The sequence below is a fragment of the Hemicordylus capensis genome, chromosome 5 (assembly GCF_027244095.1).
Source record: "Hemicordylus capensis ecotype Gifberg chromosome 5, rHemCap1.1.pri, whole genome shotgun sequence".
NCBI lineage: Eukaryota > Metazoa > Chordata > Lepidosauria > Squamata > Cordylidae > Hemicordylus > Hemicordylus capensis.
This window is the reverse complement of record NC_069661.1, coordinates 121,933,831-121,952,387: the sequence shown is the minus strand read 5'-3', so window position 1 is coordinate 121,952,387 and position 18,557 is coordinate 121,933,831. Positions and strand designations below refer to the sequence as shown.

At 43.7% G+C, this 18,557-nt stretch overlaps 1 protein-coding gene across 4 annotated transcripts in view; it reads right to left on the bottom strand.

The window, feature by feature from the left end:
• Positions 1-18,557, bottom strand: part of ZBTB49 (zinc finger and BTB domain containing 49) — a 36,954-nt gene that overhangs the window by 17,649 nt on the left and 748 nt on the right. Inside the window, exons 1-4 of one of the 4 annotated variants that reach the window (XM_053255967.1) lie at positions 18,460-18,518; positions 17,982-18,345; positions 8,432-8,604; positions 4,030-5,129 (exon numbers count right to left, since the gene is read on the bottom strand). In XM_053255967.1, coding sequence (XP_053111942.1) covers positions 4,030-5,129; positions 8,432-8,583 — 1,252 coding nt within the window. In that variant the 5' untranslated portion in view covers positions 8,584-8,604; positions 17,982-18,345; positions 18,460-18,518. Of the gene's footprint in view, positions 1-4,029; positions 5,130-8,431; positions 8,605-17,734; positions 17,827-17,981; positions 18,531-18,557 lie in introns of those variants that run through there. The other 3 variants (XM_053255966.1, XM_053255969.1, XM_053255968.1) reach the window with 3 other exon arrangements.

Sequence of the window (18,557 nt, the reverse complement as noted above, 5' to 3'; positions counted from 1 at the left end):
AGTGAGTTTCATGGTTAAATGGGAATTTGAATTCAAGTCTTCCCGGTCCTAGTCCAACACTCTAACCACTACACTATGCTGGCTCTCTATTATTTGTAAGTAACGGTAACAGTAGTTTAATCATTTGCCTTCTGATATACTAGTTTTTAAAATTGTTTGATAGCCCTAATCAGTTTCATATACACGGAGCGTAATACATGCAGAGTTGAGCACTTTTAAATCCCCTTGACTTCAATGAGTAATAGGCAGCCCCTGCTAACTGGGCAAAGAGGCACCTTTTACCGTGGTGATTCTCTTTATTTAGCAGGGGGAGAGTAACTGGCCCTATCCACCCCCAGCACAGTACTTCCAGTGACTGTTGCTAGTGTCTATCTTGTTTTTAGTTTTTAGAATGTGAGCCCTTTGGGGACAGGGAGCCATCTTATTTATTTATTATTTCTCTGTGTAAACCTCCCTGAGCCATTTTTGGAAGGGCGGTATAGAAATCGAATTAATAATAATAATAATGATATAAGCACATGCCTAATTTGTACACTGAAATCAATGAGATTTAAAAGTGCTTTACTTTGGCTAGATCATTTTCACTGTTTTTCAAGTCTGCTGTGTTTCACAAAACAAAAATATAGCCCCTAGCCTAGTAAAATATTAATTTAACACTTATAGTGATATATAGCATTCCGAATCTACATTACTCCTCTTCACAACAGCCTGGTAATATACCCTGAGGCAGATCTATATTGCTTTTTCACTAATGCTTGTCAGGTGACATGGAGTGTGATCCCCAAAGTAAATTCCACTGCTTTCAATGGGACTTACTTCCAAGTAGACTGTGGTCTTAGGCTGCCCAGCAAATCCACTGCTAAACTAAGATTTGTAGACAGGTCCCTCAGAGGCCTAAAACCATCCTGTGCAAGATCCTTTTAAGTTCACTGTAGATGTGATGAAATGTAATCATATTGAACATGATGGGTAAAGGAAAAAAACAGAAGGCAAGATCTTTAACAAACCACTTTGCTTTCCTTTCAAATATCTACTAATGTAAATGCCAGTTGCAGAACAACCACTGTATTGCTTTTATAAGCAATACAGATAACTTTGTAGCAAATAATACAAACGTATTTTGCTGGTCATACAGAAAGTTGTGGCAAAGACCCTTGGTAACTGGACAGAGGGGCACCTTTTAAATTGGTGACTCTCAGATTTAGCAGTGGGATTACAATTGTCCATATTCAGCCCAGCACAGCATTTCTCCAGTGGCTGCTGACAGTGTCTCGTGTTTCTTTTGTATTCTGAGCCCTTTCGGGACAGGTAACGATCTTATTCCTTCTTCTATATGAACTGCATTGAGAACTCTTTGTATAATAATAGGAGTCAGAGAGCTGGATGTTTTGAGAAGTGTAGCGATTGTCCATTGTCAGAGGAACTATTTCCAACCCTTATGCATATGTACAGCTTTAAGTACATTCACCTGGAGAAAAATTACCTAAAGATCACAGAATCTGATTACCACAACAATAGACTAGCCTACAGAAACATTATTTAGAGCAAAACAGCATTGCTGTTGTATTTTATCAATTCTACATTCTTAGAACACACCGGCCCAAATGTTGCACAGCATAAAGCAGGTGGTGCTGATACACCTGTGTTGCTGAGGCCTCATACAGAAGCACCAGCAGGGTTGCACTTTTGCGCAAAGTATAAACACAGTACCTTGATTAGCACACCTGAACTCCAGAAGCGCTACTTAGATAGGAAAACCGTCACTTGACCATCAATAATGTAAGTAACTCTTTCGGAGTGTGGGTGTGCTAATCACAGTATTTGCACTCTTGTGCAAAAATGCAACACCACCAGAACTTCATTACAAGGTTCTAGCAGTGTGGGTGGATTGTCCCTGCCTGCGTTATGATATACAAAATGTGGGCCATTACATTTTATATTAGAGAGGTTTTGTCTATTTATTGTTTATCTATACTGGTGATTTGAGTACAGATAGGCCTTATTTGATCATAATCCTCACCCTGTTTTGGAAAAAAGTCACAGCAAGGCGGGGTGTGTGTGTGGACAGGAGGTGGAATCTGTATTCCCACAACACATTTATTGTAGAGAGATACTTGAATACAATATGAAAATCTGCAAGTAGAGAAATTAAGTCTTACAAAAATACATGGCTTTAACATAAGAACAGCCCTGCTGGATCAGGCCCAAGGCCTACCTAGTCCAGCATCCTGTTTCATACAGTGGCCCACCAGATGCCTCTGAGAAGCCCACAGGCAAGAGGAGAGGGCATGCCCTTTCTCCTGCTGTTGCTCCCCTTCAGCTGGCATTTAGAGGCCCGCTCTGAGGCTGGAGGCCTAATTTTGTACCTAAGTGAATCTCTAATTCACAATTGTCAAATGTAAGGCCCAGCAACTATTATCAATGTATCCTGGGTTCCCAGTGCAGCCCACAGCACCCTTAAGCCATCTCATACCAATTACTGAGCCATCTTCAGGGCTAGGAAGTGATGCTCACAGCCCAAAAAGGCCTGACTCAGGATCAACTCTCCTGACGTTGAGCTCCAAGAATACCCCTCATCATCCTATCTCAGTCTGTCTTTCAGATCTTGTCTCTCAAGGTCTTTTCACAGAACACCCACTGCCTCCACTTGCCATCTTTCCTTTTTCTCTCGGACAATTAATCTTCCTGCAGCTTTCAAATTCTCACCATATAAGCCTCCTCCCCACATGCAACTAATTGCCCTCCAAAATCCACTTGCATGCCCTTTCCACACAAAGCAAGCATGTGAGGAGGGGGCTTAGATGGTAGGCGTCCTAGTGAAGGGATCTTGAGAGGCAAGATATGAAAGAGATTGAGACAAGATGGTGAAGGGTATTTCCAGAAGCTTACATACAGCCCAATAATTGCCACCCCTGGCAATTATTTGACAATTAACTGGCAATTTTTGGTGGAATTGTTTATATGCGACCCAGACATCTGCTGGATAAGGAGTTCGGCGCCCCAACCTAACAATGTGTATTGCCTTTCCTATAACTGTTGAAATGTACATTCAAATGACATGTCAATCATTATTAATTATTATTTTATTATTATTATTACATTTTATATCCTGCTCTTCCTCCAAGGAGCCCAGAGCAGTGTACTACATACTTGAGTTTCTCCTCACAACAACCCTGTGAAGTAGGTTAGGCTGAGAGAGAGTGACTGGCCCAGAGTCACCCAGCTAGTATCATGGCTGAATGGGGATTTGAACTCGGGTCTTCCCAGTCCTAGTCCAGCACTCTAACCACTACACCACGCTGGCTCTTTCATATATACTATACATACATTTTTATGACACAAGAAATTAAGATGTGATTAAACTGACTTTTTTCTTAGAACAACAGACACTCTTGCAATATCACAAACTGGTTTGAAATTCTCCTCAGTTTCCAAAGCAGTTTACCATGTGACAATGGAGAGGTACTATGCTGTTCAAAAAACAGAAAGCTCTCTTGCGTATTCTTTTGATACAGGCCTACATATTTACACATTCATCTTAACCAGGAAAAACACACACACTTTGATTCTCAATTCAGACATTGCAACAGAAAACCTGGTTGAAGAAGCCTCTGGTTTGGCATAATTATGTCTGAACCGACAAAATATGGTTTATGATTAATCAGGAAACCAGAATCAGAAATCATAGTCTGAAATGGGTTTGCAAACCATGGTTTGTGTCAACTGTGATTTGGCATAGTGTCTCAATTGACAAACCATAGTAGCAGCCTTAGCTCCATCTAAACATTCCTGCTGAGTGCTAGGCCAACAGGAAATGAGAGCAGACAAGCAGCTCTGAACGTGAGTTTGCAAGGAAGTTTGGAATTTCAAATCATCGTTTGGCTTCTAACATCATCTTTCAACTGGCTAAATCATAGAAGTATCTTTCTGAAACCAGAATGCTAAACAAAATATGCTTTTCAGCTGTTAAGATTAGATTCTTTCATTTCATAATTAAGTAGCTAACTTGTAAATGTTAAATACTTGTACCTGTATGAGACCTTATGTGGAGCTCCAAATTGCTTGGATGTTTAAAAGCTTTTCCGCATAATGCACAAGGGTATTGCCTATCCGCAAGGAAAATCTGTGACTGGCTATCTGGCTCAGAAGGTTCCTGAGATGGCTCAAGGTCAACATTTTGCTCCAAGCACTCTGAATGGACGAAATCATCAACTTCTTTCCCTTCAACAGCACCTATATCTGTCCTCTTCATGCTGCTTCCTCTGTCCAACTCAGTTTCCCTTGCAACATCCCCATCAGCAGTTTTATGTACAGAAGATTGTTCAGAAGACTTTTGAGACCTTAGGAAATTGAGTTTTTTTAGGTGTACTGCCTTTTTAAGCCTCATCTGTTTGGCTGGTTGTAAAGCTGTGTCTTCTGACTCCTGATACTCAGGACATTCACTTAAGGGCTGAACTAGAAAGTTCGGTGGTAAGTGATCGGGTGATTCCAAAATACATTCAGAGTGACTGGTGGTGCACGAAGCATTCTCAACTGCATTTTGTTCTGTTGAGGTACTGAAAGCAAAGGATGTCTCTGGTGATTCCTTGTCGCTAGGACAAGCTGTTTGCTTATAGGACTGTTTGCTGTAAAAGTTACGCAATTTGTAGTAACAATTTGGCTGTTTAAATGGGAGATCAGTGCAACTAGCAGCAAGGGAATCCTGTTTGTGTTTGTTTACATCACCAGATGAGAGCTGAAGTGCAACAGGCCGTGGCCCATGTAAATGATGGTCATCCAACATTTTACAAGGCTGTACAGCTGAGGAACATGTGTGCAGTAAATTAGTACCATAACTCTCACAGTTAGCATCTGTAGCCAAAGTATTTTGCAATGAGAAAGCATTGTTACAAGGCATACTGGCTGGCTGCTCGACAGCTGTGGAGGATTTTAAAAATGAGCGACACATGTTCAAGACATTCTGCACTTGAAGACACTGTGCAATAGCCAACAGGGTTTGTATGTTGTCCTGATTGAGATCGAGATGAGACGTGTACATATAGTCCAAAATCTGGCCTATGCCACTTACATTTTTAATATCCAAATGAAATACATCATTCTTCTGACCTGAAGAATTCTGAAAGAGGGTCCTGGGGAGAGAAAAAGGACAACTCTTTTCAGTATACAAGTGTGTAAAACAGCTAATCTTGAAACACATTTTTAAAAATTACTTATTGCTATACATTAATCACTGACATGCATTACTTATAAGGACAGTTGCTATAGTGGTGTGAACATAAGAACAGCCCCGCTGGATTAGGCCCAAGGCCTTTCTAGTCCAGCATCCTATTTCACAGAGTGGTCTATCAGATGCCTCTGAGAAACCCACAGGCAAGATGGGAGGGCATGCCCTCTCTCCTGCTGTTGCTTCCCTGCAAATGGTATTCAGAGGTATCTTGCCTCTGAAGCTGGTGGTGGCCTACAGCCACCAGACTAGTAGCCATTGATAGACCTGTCCTATGAATTTGTCTAAGCGCCTTATAAATTCAGACAACACATGGAACTATGGTTTAATCCTGGCTCTGCTCTGCTCGATGTTCATGAGAGTTGCACTTGTGTGCTCCTTCCCCCTAGAAATGCTGGCTACAATCAACCAGGATTTGCTAGGTTTGGACATCACAGCATCTCCCAGCTTGCCCTAAACAGAAAACCGAAACTAAAAACGTTGTCCCCTTGCATGCAAAGGGAGCGAACATCATGCAGATCCATTATTACATTCTGGATCAATGGCTATTCAAGTCTGGATTTCCAAAAACAATCACTTTTGAACCATGGCTTTCAACTTTTTTTTGCATCAGAGCAGTTAAGGCAATGTTGTTGTTTGTTTCTAATTCCGTCTGTACAGAATTAGGCTACAATACACAAACCAGAGAAATGCCAAGTCTTAAATGAGACTTCAGTGAGACAAATTCAAGTAAAGTGGCTTGATTAAAAGCCTTGACTTGCTCTTTCACAGAACTGCATGCATTTCTCTTAATGATGTACAGACTATATACACATTTTTGTCTATAGTCATGTAATAAACAAAACAGAACAAGATCTAAATCATGGAAAAAATAGCTGGGGAAATTTCAGGCTCTTGGTACAAACACATATCGAATGGCCAGTGCTGAAAGCATATTGTACTATTATTCTTCAATTACACCATGCACATGCAAAAAGGGTACCGGGACAGAATCCCACATCCTTAGAATCTCAATTTACAATTAAAAAGAAACCAAGTTTAAAGCCCTTAAACAATGCTAAAATGGGCTTAAAAGTGTTCAGGCAATGACTACTGAGATCTCAGTAATCCAGGTAGGAACTCCAATGTATGGAGCAAATTTTCCAGATATAAGAAGGCAAGACTTTTGGATCCTGCATCACTTTTACCTTGGCTGGCCAAGGCAGAACAAATATACGCAAAACTTGAAAATATCTGCTATTTGCATAATGTATTCAGGTCTTAGAATTCTACTTTCTCCCCTGAATTTTTGCTTTGTTAGCAAAGAGTGCACAAAATGGGAATAAGTTTAAACTTCACTATATTACTGCCACTTTTACAGTAGCTACTTTGAAACTGCCTATAAACTTACAAGCCATACAGCTTTTCAGCCTCCTGCATTGTCCACCTTTTTAAAGTACAAGTGGGGCCCCACAACAAAATGTAGTGTATCTCCAGTCCCTAAAATACAAATTTCTGAACAAGGATCCAGCCAGCCTGGAACAGGAGCAATGTAGTTCTGTTCCGGCCTGGTGAGAAGTGTGGGGAGGTTCTTAAAAGGGGGGAAAGGAGGATTCCTTTTTGTTTTCCTGCCCTCTTAAAACCTTCCTCTGCAATGTACTATAGCGCTGAAAGGCTCCAACTGAGGGCTAGTTGTCATCCTGAACACTTTATTGAAGGGCTGCACAACTTCAACCCTCCAGCTGTTGTTGGACTACAACTCCCATCATCCCAAGCTCTTGCCTGCTGAGGATGATGGGAGTTATAGTCTAACCACTAGAGGGTTGAAGTTGTGCAGCCCTGCTTTATTTGTGGAGGGTGACTTGTTGAGAAAAGGAAATCATTTATCCTTCCCTCCCTCCTAAAAACTTCCCGTGTAGTGTAGGAACAAAAATGTTTCTATCTCATGGGATGCATTCCTCCAATCCTAATGCCTACCTCCAGGACATATGATAAGCTGTTAGGGGCTTAAGCCTCTGTCCTCTTATTTTTTTCTTCTTCAAGCCATCTTGCTGAAATACTAGCTGACTTCTTGCACAATGAACTGGCTCAAGCAATGAGCAGTCACACCTAGATATCTTTAACCTGCAGCCAACACAAAGGTTACTTCACGGCTTGATGGGAACATATAAGAACTGAGGTGTTTTGCACATCATGGCTTATTCTACTACGATAATGGAAGTGAAGAAAGCATATTCTATGCCACTATAATACCTGCATAGTCTTATCCAGTAGAACACTTCTGGGTAATTAAGGTTTAATACATCACAGCCTTACTTCAGTGAAAAGTTTGGAACTTTTGGTAGCCACTTTGACACTTCTGCCAAGTACTTTGCAGATAAAATTACTCACATTCTGATTTGGACTTCAGAGTCAAGAGCAGAGGTATCCAGGTCCTACTCTGGTCAAGTATTGTTGGATGAGTTTCAGTTCTTGATATCCAATTATGTGGACAGGATACTTGAATCTGTGTGGTGCATGAATTATTTGCTTGACCCATACCCACTGTGCTTGACCCATACTCATTGTCTGAACAAATCAAGATAAATTGATAGTCATTTTCAAACAAAATGGTCAAGGATGTTGTGGTCAAGCAACTCCAAGGCCTCCTGGGTGAAATGGATTACCTAGATCCATTCCAATCTGGATTCAGGCCAGAGCTCAGGATCAAGTCTGCCTTGGTCACCCTAGTTGATGCCCTTTGACTGGGAGACTGGAATTCCATTGACCATGGTATCCCTCTAGACCAGGGGTGGGGAACCTTGGCACTCCAGCTGTTGTTGAACTACAACTCCCATCATCCCCAGCCACAATTGGCTGGGGATGGTGGGAGTTGTAGTTCAAAAACAGCTGGAGGGCCAAGGGGTGGGGATGGTGGGAGTTGTAGTTCAAAAACAGCTGGAGTGCCAAGGTTCCCCACCCCTGCTCTAGACTGACAGAGCTGATGCTATAAAGCTGCAATCCTTATCTTTCAGGGTAATTCAGGAGGTGGTGCTCAGGGACTGTTCTTCTGGATGGGAGCTCTCTTGCAGGTCTGAGGCTTTTATACAGCTCTTGCAATGCAGTTCATATTTATTCAGAAGTAAACCTCAGTTATTCTAATTAGACTTCCTTCCAAGAACGTATGCAAAGATTGGGACCCAAAATGCATTGTTTACCACTTTCACCGACATATTTTTACAAACATACCTGAAATATTGGCTGAAGGCAGCTAACACATTTTTATGTGCTTTAAAACAAACCCCTTTGACCACCAACATGCAATCACAGAGAAGGCCTTGAATGCGCTGCTCATGGAGCTGCTGAAGGAGATGACAGCTGTGGCTGGCAACAGCATCCATACTAGAATATGCTTTAGTTACCTACAATAACAAAAGATAAAACATCTCAGGGAAGTAGAGCTTGATTTATATATTATACAGTAGTCACTGGGGAAAACAATGTATAACTAGATTGCTCACATACAAAAAGAGCTATAAGACCACTCATAAAACAATTTATTAAATCAAAGCTTTTAAATGTTGCCTATTTTGCAGCACATACATACAGATGCCAGCATTTTAAACCCCTGGCATGGAGATTGACAGATGGAAAAGATTCTTAAGCAAATGGGTACTTTCCCTTACCACACTGATAACAAGAAAGTTATACAGCATCTTAAGAGCCTGTATTAACCATTTCCGACACATCATATGCGGGTCTTAATTGCAGCTGTACAGAATTTGGCCACCAGATGCGAGACATCAGTATACTTATCAGAAAGAAATAAGTTTATATAAAACTCATCAGAACTATTTGGATATCTAAAAACAAGAGGAGCAATAAATCTAAGATGCAGATCACGATAAAATGAGCAATACAAAAGCACATGACCTACTGTTTCAACATCGCCATTCCCACAAGGACACAATCTCTCCAAAAAAGGAACCCTCCTAAATCAGTCCTCGAATACCACAGAGGGCAACACATCCATCCGGGCTAGCATCAGGGCTCTTCTGCAGATTGGATATGTCAGATTATACAGATAGTTGGCTGGTTTTTGCAAGTTCCAAACCACCTGTAGCTTGATGCCGGACCTAAATCTATCTGGTGTCCCATATTGCTAATACACTACTTAAGGATCACTCTGGCATTATCATAGCCCAGGGAGAGTAGAAATTTTAATGGCAGTCCATATATACTTTTAATTTTTCAGTGATTAAGAGGGTCCAATCAGAAAGGTGTTCATCCTTAAAGATTAAGGGAGCTAAGCCAGAAATTTAAAATATAAATCCAGGCAGAGGACTCCAAGTTTAACAAACCAGCTTCCAATCGCAGCTTGACATTTGTCACATAACAGGGGGTTGAAAAAATAGCCATGAGAAATTTGGACTGGATCCTTTCAAGTGGACAAAAATCACGATATATGCAAATCTGTGAGCCATAAAGAAGCTGTGAGATTACCTTAGTTAGAAAGATCTTAATGGCAGTTGGAACATATCTGCCCCCTGCCAAAAAGAAGAATCTCAAAATTGCAGTAGTAGACCTCAGAGCATTTGTTACGGTGGCCTTAGTTTGCTCTTTCCAGCTTCCTGTCGCCTGGAAGATGACCCCCAAATATTTATATTGCAATATCTGTGCTACATCAACCCTGTTAATTTGCCATTTATGCATAATAGGTTTCTTGGCAAACATTATGACCTTAGTCTTCTGGTAATTGATGGAGAGCAGGTTTTCATGACAATAGTCAGCCAAAACTCTCAGCATTTTTCTCATCCCCACCAGAGACTGTGAAAGAAGCACGGCATCATCTGCATAGAGAATAGCTAGATATCTACTGCTCAGTTTTGGTGGGTGAAATTCCAAATTAGAAAGTCTGTCCACCATATCATTAATATAGAAGTTAAACAGTAGTGGAGCTAATATACAGCTCTGCCGGACCTCCTTTTCCGCTCTAATGGGATTTGTGGAGCCCTGTGGAGGGGTTTTCTCCCGTGGTTCTCAAGCAGAAGTTCCAATATAGAGTCCTCCACTGCTGCTCCTTTTGTGCAGTTGGGAAAGTAGGTTCTGATGTTCACAGACTGCATTGAGACTGATTAGGGTGTTTAAAAACCAGTGTATGGACTTTCAATGAATTGTTCATGGCTGGGGCACCATATGCCGTCCCCAATTCATAAACAATTCAAATATACACTCAATCAAATATACATTCCTATAACCCGAACATCTAGGAACTCTAACATCTAGGCTAAATCCATAAGTGCAATATATGTGCAGATAAATTTTGCAAAGGACTTGAGTGTTCAGGTTGAGGAGGGAATTCAATAAAAGGAAGAAAGGACAAAATAAAACATGTTCATGATCGGACATAATCTATGTCTATTTCTCCCCACCACCCATTTTCTTTTGTACAAGAGGGCAAAAAGAAAATGGAGGGAAAGGAGCATCTGAACTGATGTCAGTGTTCGATACCAGGGGTCTCTGCTGGCATCTAATGGCAAAACTACAAAGTTGAGAACGCTGCAAATCTCAAAGTTCTGGATCTGGGGCGTGACGTCTTAATGAGGGGTCATGGAGTAAAAAAGGGGCAGTTCTCCCACAGGAAAACCTGGGGATGCTCACAGACAGAACAAGAAGGGCATCCAATCTCGCTAGCATTGATCAGAAGGCTGCACAGTCCAGGTGGAATGGCTTTGTCAGTGTGGGGAGATGGGTGGCCTGCTAGGTTCTTCAGGGTTGGTGGGCCTCGCTGATCCCACTGGATGCCTGCTAGTTCAAGTTGGTTAAGAGGGTCACAATAGAAGATGGGCAGTGGGCTGTCTGTCTGAACTTGTCCTGTCTGAACTGCCAGTCTGTAGTGGACCCCATTTGGCTTCAAGTATCCCTTCCCTCTCAAAATGAGAATGGTTCACACAGTTCTCGGGGAGCCGGGTGCATGCCCTCTGTGTCAGTAAATTATAGGAGCAAAGAATGTTCAAACGGCCAGGGGTCCCGCACCCATCAGGAGGAAATGAGCAAGTCTCATTGGGAACGGAGAGTAAGGCTGAGAAATGTCCTTCTCTCAGTTGTCTGTAAATGTCACTACTCATCTCTCTGCTGGTCATTGCCTCTCACCAGACTGTACAAAAGGGGGAACAGGGGAGCTCTAGTAAGTGGGTAAAGGGGAGAAGGTGCAGAGGAATAGAGGGAATAACCAGGAGGAGTAACTCTTAAAAGGAAAGCGATGTGCAGATATCTGAAAAGAAAGCAGTGGGGGTTGCCCATCGCTGTGGGGCCCTCTGTTTCCTCAGTCTAGCTGACCTTCGGATGCCAGTGTCTAGAAGGCTTTGACTAAATGCATCCTGTGCTGGAACAGCTGGAGCTGAGATATTGGCTTGAGATATTTGGTGATGTGCTGTGCCAAGTTCTCCTCCTGCCTTCCTGGAGTCCAAGGGCTTAGTGCTGCTAGTGTCAACTGGACTAACTTGGCTCCTGTGATCTCTGGTTCAGCAAAATGTGCCCAAAGGTCCTGGCTGCATTCCGGCAAGGGAGTGCATGCCTTCTTAACAAAATGTTCAGACAGCAAAAGATGAGTGGAGGTTCTTCTTACTGAGCTCCTCCTGGATCAACAGGTCTTTTATTAACTATAGAACAGTCATTTTCTTCAAAGGTCTCTGGAATGGATCCTTCTGGTTTGCTTTTCTCCTCTGCTAATTTAGTGACTTCATCTCTCTGACATAACTCTCTTGGACAAAGCATAATCTGGCTGGTGTTGTATCTAAGGGGTTTTGCCTTCACTCTTGTATTTCTTAAATAGCTGCTTCCTGCAGCGGTATTCAATTGTACTACTACCAACCTATCAACCCCCTGTCGTGGTTGAACTTGGGCCATTTCAACTTCTCCAAACTCTATTCCTACCAGTCTGTCAGGTGGTGATTCCCACCCCTCTGCCATGGTTGGAATGTAACCAACCTTTTGTGTGCACCCATGACTTAGCTAGTCCATCTGACTGCAATACTAGCAAACTCTCTGCTGCAACGATTCCTCAGTGACAAGGGCTACTCCCGTCTCTGCTTCTGCGGAAGCCAGCTTAGTTTCTCCACAGTCAAACTCTGGACAGACCTCAGGAACCTAGCTCTTCCAGGATTCCTCCTCCTGTGCTGTCAAGGCAGAGACATCTTGGCTGGCGTGCCAAGCTCCTATCAATTTCTCTTTCTCTGCTGATGTGGCAGAGGAAGCTATTGTGAGGCAGCAACTGCCATCAGTCTTGGCCATGGGCAGGTAGAGCAAGTGGTAAGGAGATTGCGGCTGGCAGTACTCCAATACATCCTGTTTCCTAGGCTCCTCTATACCATTGGCGATCCCTTCCTCTGCCTGTGAAAAGACTGGGTACTGCTGCTGTGCAGGTACCCTGGGGCACACTATCTCCAATAATAAGACCTCCTTTACTTCTCCCCCATCTCAATCTTCAGTATTCTTTGTCCATTCTGATCCCAAGAAATTTCTTTCCCCAATAAGCTCCAAGTTTCTTGGTCCTGGTCACTATTCTGTCCAGATTTGGGCCTCCCTATTATGTCTGCAATATGGGCGGCGATGGCAAGAAGGCGACTGAGTTCTGGAGGGGCTGGCCATTGCCGTCACTTGCTATAGGTATGAGACTGGTACCAGTATAGTTCCTGGCAGAGGTACTGTCTGGATCCCATACTGCACTGTCTGGGTTGGTTGGAATGGTGGTGAGGGTGGGGTAAGCAGAGGTGAGGGCGCAGCTACTGGAACGGTGGCAATGGCTGCCACAGGCCGCTGGCCTCTGTCCCTCCCTTGGCTATTCAGAGCTGTGGTGAGCCCATCTAGCCAGCAATGGAACTCTCTCATGGACTCTTGCAAGTCTTGTTCCTCAGCTCTGGTGGCATCCTTAACTGCCTGCAGGAACCTCCTCTCTGGATAGCCTTCTGGGGGAAACCGAATCTGGCGCTGAACTGGGCAACAAGCCAGTTCTCCTTGACCCGGTGCCAGAGATCTGCTGTGTCTGCCCCATTCCACCTATCCATGTCCTCCCCATAATCGAGCAGTGAAAAACAAAGCTCGGTCCTTTTGGACATTGGTTTTTGTTGGTGCTTTCCCTGCTTATTAAAGCCTTTGCTTACTTTCTGTTTTGGAGAAATTCCTCCCCTGTTACTGTAGCTTATAGTTTCAGAGACTGCTACCATCTTGTGTTTGGCAAGCTTTTCTGTTCCCTCTGGATCAAAACCATGGGCAGTCATTCGCTGAGTGACTAACATGACTAACATGGTTTCAGAAGTCATCAGCTCATTCTTTCTTAGGAGGTCCAATTTATCCCTATACCAGGGTAGAAGACCCCGTAAAAGAGCCTTTAGGTCACTGTACATCAGCAAGACTAGTGACTCCCTGTGGCACAGTCAGTAAACGGGCCAAAAATCTTCCCATGGCTACTCTGAAGAAGAAGCTGACTAGATTATCCCCTTTCCTCTGCTTAGCAGTCACTGCCTGTTCCTGCATCGCCCCAACTGGTAGTATTACTGAGCATATGGCCCGGCATGCATTCCATAAGTCTATAATACCTATCTGGTTAACCCATGTTACATGAAGGTTGAACTTTTGGAGGAGCCTGGCCTGTAATCTTGCAGCAGCAGCGGCATGTATCAGAGTTCTCATCTCATCTATAGTTAGCCTCATATCTGCTTAGAGCCAGACAAGCCCAACCAGCTATTCAACAATGGTGTCTGCATTAAAAAATGGCAAGGTCTTTGTCAACTCCTTGGCTTATACCAGGTCCATATTCTCTATAGTGGTAGAAGTTCCTTCCTCCAAGCCATTCACATTCCTCTTTGTAGTTATGGAGGAAGTGATCGCTGCCACTGGTTTGGCCTCCACAAGAATAGCTGATTCCCTGACTGGTTCTTCTATGGCTAATATTGCTTCCCAGCTGGTATCAACATCCTCATCTGTTATACTGGTCTTTTGCTCTAATTGCCTTTTTAACTGCTGGATCTGGGGCTGACACTTACATGGCTTTTCTATTTGTGGCTCAGGTTTTGAGAGCTCTTTAATAAGGTATCTGTATCCAGGGATGGCTGAATTCTTTTTCTCTAGTTCTGCCACTTCCTCAGTTAGGAGCTGGATAGCAATGTCTAGACTCTGAACATGATCTCTACAGCTATAGGTAGACTCCTCCAGCTGCTTTAAAGCAAGGGATTCCTTTGTCTTTGCATGGTGCACCTCATCATGGGTCACATCTAGCTCTCTCTGCAGAACGGCCATGCGGGCTTCTGAGTCTAAAGTCATGCTTTTAACCTGTGCTATTAAATCCTCATTCTTTTCTGTTAGAGTCTTACATTTTCATTGCCTTAAATCAGCCTGCTCTCCCTGTTTATCATTCCACAATCCTGAAGAGGGTTTATCCATTTGTCTTTATCCTTGGGAGCAACCTTAATACAAACTCTCTCAAAAAATGTCTTGCAATCCTCAAGAGTGTTGACCCCTCGCCGCTTTCCCCCCTCCAGCGCTCCAGTTTTGGGTAAAGATTTTGGGGCAGCAGCCCGCCCCTGTCCCCTTGTTGTCTGCCAAAAGCTGATGTACCTTCCATGCATGTGCCCACCGCTGACGTGCGTGCGCCGCCAACGCATGCATGCCCACTGCACATGTCACTGTGATGTGCACGGTGGGCACATGCACGTCAGCAGTGGGCACATGCGTGGAAGGTACTTCCACTTTTGGCAGACAACAAGGGGGCAGGGGCGGCAGGGAGGAACACTGCCGCCCTGAAATCTTTACCCAAAACTAGAGCGCCGGAGGGGGGAAAGTGGTGGGAGGGGTAAGTACAACCCCCCACCCTTAAAGTGACCCCCCCACCCGGCGTCGGACCACACCTCTGTGGTCCATGCACATCACCTCCCCAGCCTTGCCTCATAAGGAAGGTGTTCTATGTCTCTGATCATCTTGGTTGCCCTCTTCTGCATCCCCAAAACAAATCTGCATCTCTTAGCTTTTCAGATGGGCATTCTTTCTCGTCCACAGAGTTTCTGGTGCCTTGCCTCAAAGAATGTTAAAAGTCAAAGGTGTTAAGAAGGAAGAGCCTAAGCTATGTGTGTGAGAAGCAATTAAATCACTTCTTGTGTATATCTACCCAGTGTGCAATTCCAAAACATTCCAAAGTAACAGCAAGAGGATATATGTGTGAGACTAGTAATCAATGCATCTAATTCAACACTGCAGATATTGACATCACCCACCTTAAGTGGCACAGCAGAGAAATGCTTGACTAACAAGCAGAAGGTTGCCGGTTCAAACCTATATTGGTCAGCAGCGATATAGGAAGATGCTGAAAGGCGTCATCTCATACTGCGCAGGAGGAGGCAATAATGGTAAACCCCTCCTGTATTCTACCAAAGAAAACCACAGGGCTCTGTGGGTGCCAGGAGTCAAAATTGACTTGACGGCACACTTCACACTTTAAATATTGAAATCACTAGAGAACAAGGCAGAAACAATTTGGCTTGTTCCTTACAGAAATGACCAGGTTTGATAATTGTAAGGTTCTCAGCCTCCTAAATGTTTTGGGTTTTAATCTCTGGTTTATTTTTAAATTGTTAAATTGTTTTAAGTTTTTTGTATATGCTTTTAACTGGTTTTATGCTATTGTTAACTGCCCAGAGACGAAAGTTTGGGGCGGTGTACAAATTTGATAAATAAATAAAGCAACATTTTGCCAGAGGAAATGCGATCTTATCCCTGGTGCCTCTTCAGGCTGTAAAAACACTGATCAGCCATTCTTTCCTGTCTCATATGACTGTTTAGTTTACTCAGAGTTCAGGCATCAATTGATTTCTTAATAAAGTAGAATCAGACACAGGTCTTGATTTCACGTAATTTTGTATTTGTATCTCCGGGCCCAGTGTGGTAGCCAGGGTGGCCACAACAATAGCTCTACTTATATTTGAGTCATTGTGATCCAACAGGGAGGGAGGGGGGAAGTAGAGCTCATACGTCACTACCTTAAATTGAGCCCAGAAACGAGTAACCAGTGAATATGGCATAGAAATGTAGTTGCATATTCAAACCTCCAAACCTCAGTTAAAATGTGGTAACTGCATTTTGGACCTGAAGTTTTCAGATTATCTTAAAAGGCTTTAAACCTTTAAAAGCTGCTTATTGGCAGCCCATAAATACTCAGGATGTAGAGCCCACCACAACCACCTAATGGCGCAGTGGGGAAATGACTTGCCTAGCAAGCTAGAGGTTGCTGGTTTGAATCCCCGGTGGTATTTTTCCCAGACTATGGGAAACATCTAAATCGGGCAGCATCGATATAGGGGGATGCTGAAAGACACCATCTCATACTGCACGGGAGAAGACAATGGTAAACCACTCCTGTATTCTACCAAATAAAACCACAGGAGTCGCCAGGAGTCAACACCAACTCGATGGCACATCTTTACCTTTAGAGCCCACCACAATAGCTATGGTGTAGTTTGGAGCTATAGTTTGTGCCAGCATCTTCCTGGAATAGGATTGAAACCCCGCACCTCTTGGTTTCTGGGGAAATAACACAATTTCAAGTAAATTTCCTTTATCCTCAGTTAGCGGTCATCGCCCCAGATGATTCTGATCCAAAATAGTGTGGGTGTTTCTCCACAACAGTTTGTCTTGTACTTAGAGTGGGGGGTTTGGACACCTATATCTCTTAGCTTTAAGGACAGTACTCCTGATCATTGGGCTAGAAAGGAGGACCAACTCAGGGAACCTGGGAAGAGTCGACGGATGTTTCCTATCTTTATGCCTCTCACCAGTAAAGATTCAAAAAGGCAATGGTAACAGAATGGGTAGACTGTTGTCTGTGGGCTGGGGCTCTTTTCGGAAGACTGAATGCTGCCTTTATGTTTCACCATTATTAATAAGGATGCCCCATCAGTGCCATGATGCAACTCTACTGCTGCCAAGGTGTTACTAGAATGCAGCACTGTGGTGAGTGGCACTATGATTCAAGGTATGGGCATTGCCATGGCTGATGTGGCCACTGCTGACAGAAGCATGGGCTGCCCTCAGCACTTTGATTGGTGGAGGTGCTGCTCTGTCGCGGGGCTGGCTTTCTTTAACACTTATTTGTGACAAAAGCACTCTGGACATGCACTGGGTCCTTCAGTCCATTAAATTTTTAAAAGCCAATTCACTTTACAACTGCACACAATCAGAGGCACTTTCTCCTTTGCGGGGGGGGAAGAAAACCCCCTCAGTTGGTACCCTAAGAAAACAATACCCTGCAGAACCTTAGAGGCACACAACCTCAGCCTGAGGTGCCAATGTTTGAGAACTAAAGTTGGCAATCCTGTGTTCACATGAACGTGCAACACAGCAGCAAATAGAAAGGTTTACCTGCTGTGCTAAACCTCAAGTTATGAGACAACCACAAGGACACAACAGGAAAAATGGGTTGGGGGGAGGGAGGAAGAGAGAGAGAGCGCGCGCATCATAAAAACACAGGGAACAAAAACATGTTTAGTATTCCTGCTCCTGTACCTTTAACAGCAGCCAGACATACTTCTTCCTTTTTTCCTTTTGTGTCCTTCGTATTAGATGTTAAGCCACTGTAGCGGGGACCTGCGCATTCTGCCCTTCCTACAGCACTTTAGAGTATTATAAGGGAATAACAACAATACATAGGCAAAGCTTTCCCAAGCCCTGAGCGTAAGCAGGTATATATAGGAGTCAGTCCCATGAAGTTCGGTCACTGTCAGACTTAGGCTATAATCCTAAATAAACTTACCAGGCATTAAGTCCCCTTAAATTCCATGAGACACACTGGTGAGTAAACATCAGGCTTTTGTGTCAGGTAATTGCTGGTCCTGCTACTCCAGGAACTCCACGAGCAGAACATGGAATGGAACAGAAGCTGGCTAAAGCGCTCCACCGTCATTCATTTGTGGACCAGGGGCAGCAACCTGCCAGCTTCTTCCAGTTCTTTTCCCCTTTCCTATCCTCCTCAAGGTAACATCTGTTCACAGGCATCAGGCCCCAAGCAAGCGTCGTTCTCGGGAAGTCTGCCCTTTCGTGTTGCGTCACTGCAGCTGCTCATGTAAACCGGTGAGCGCTTGAATTTGGTGCGAGCTTCGCATCACTTTTGAGGCCTGCTGCAGGGGCGTGTGAGAGAAAGAAAGGAAAAGAAATAGATCAGCAAGGAGGAGCGGCCGTAGTGGAACTGTTATTACGGATGCAGTTGAGAGCCGAAAGGTAAAGCCGGTTACCCGCAGCACCGTGCGGCGTGCGCTTCCGCACGACACTCTGTGGCAATACGCAGGCCCAGTGGCCACTAAGGAGTTGCAATGCATAGAGATAATAACAT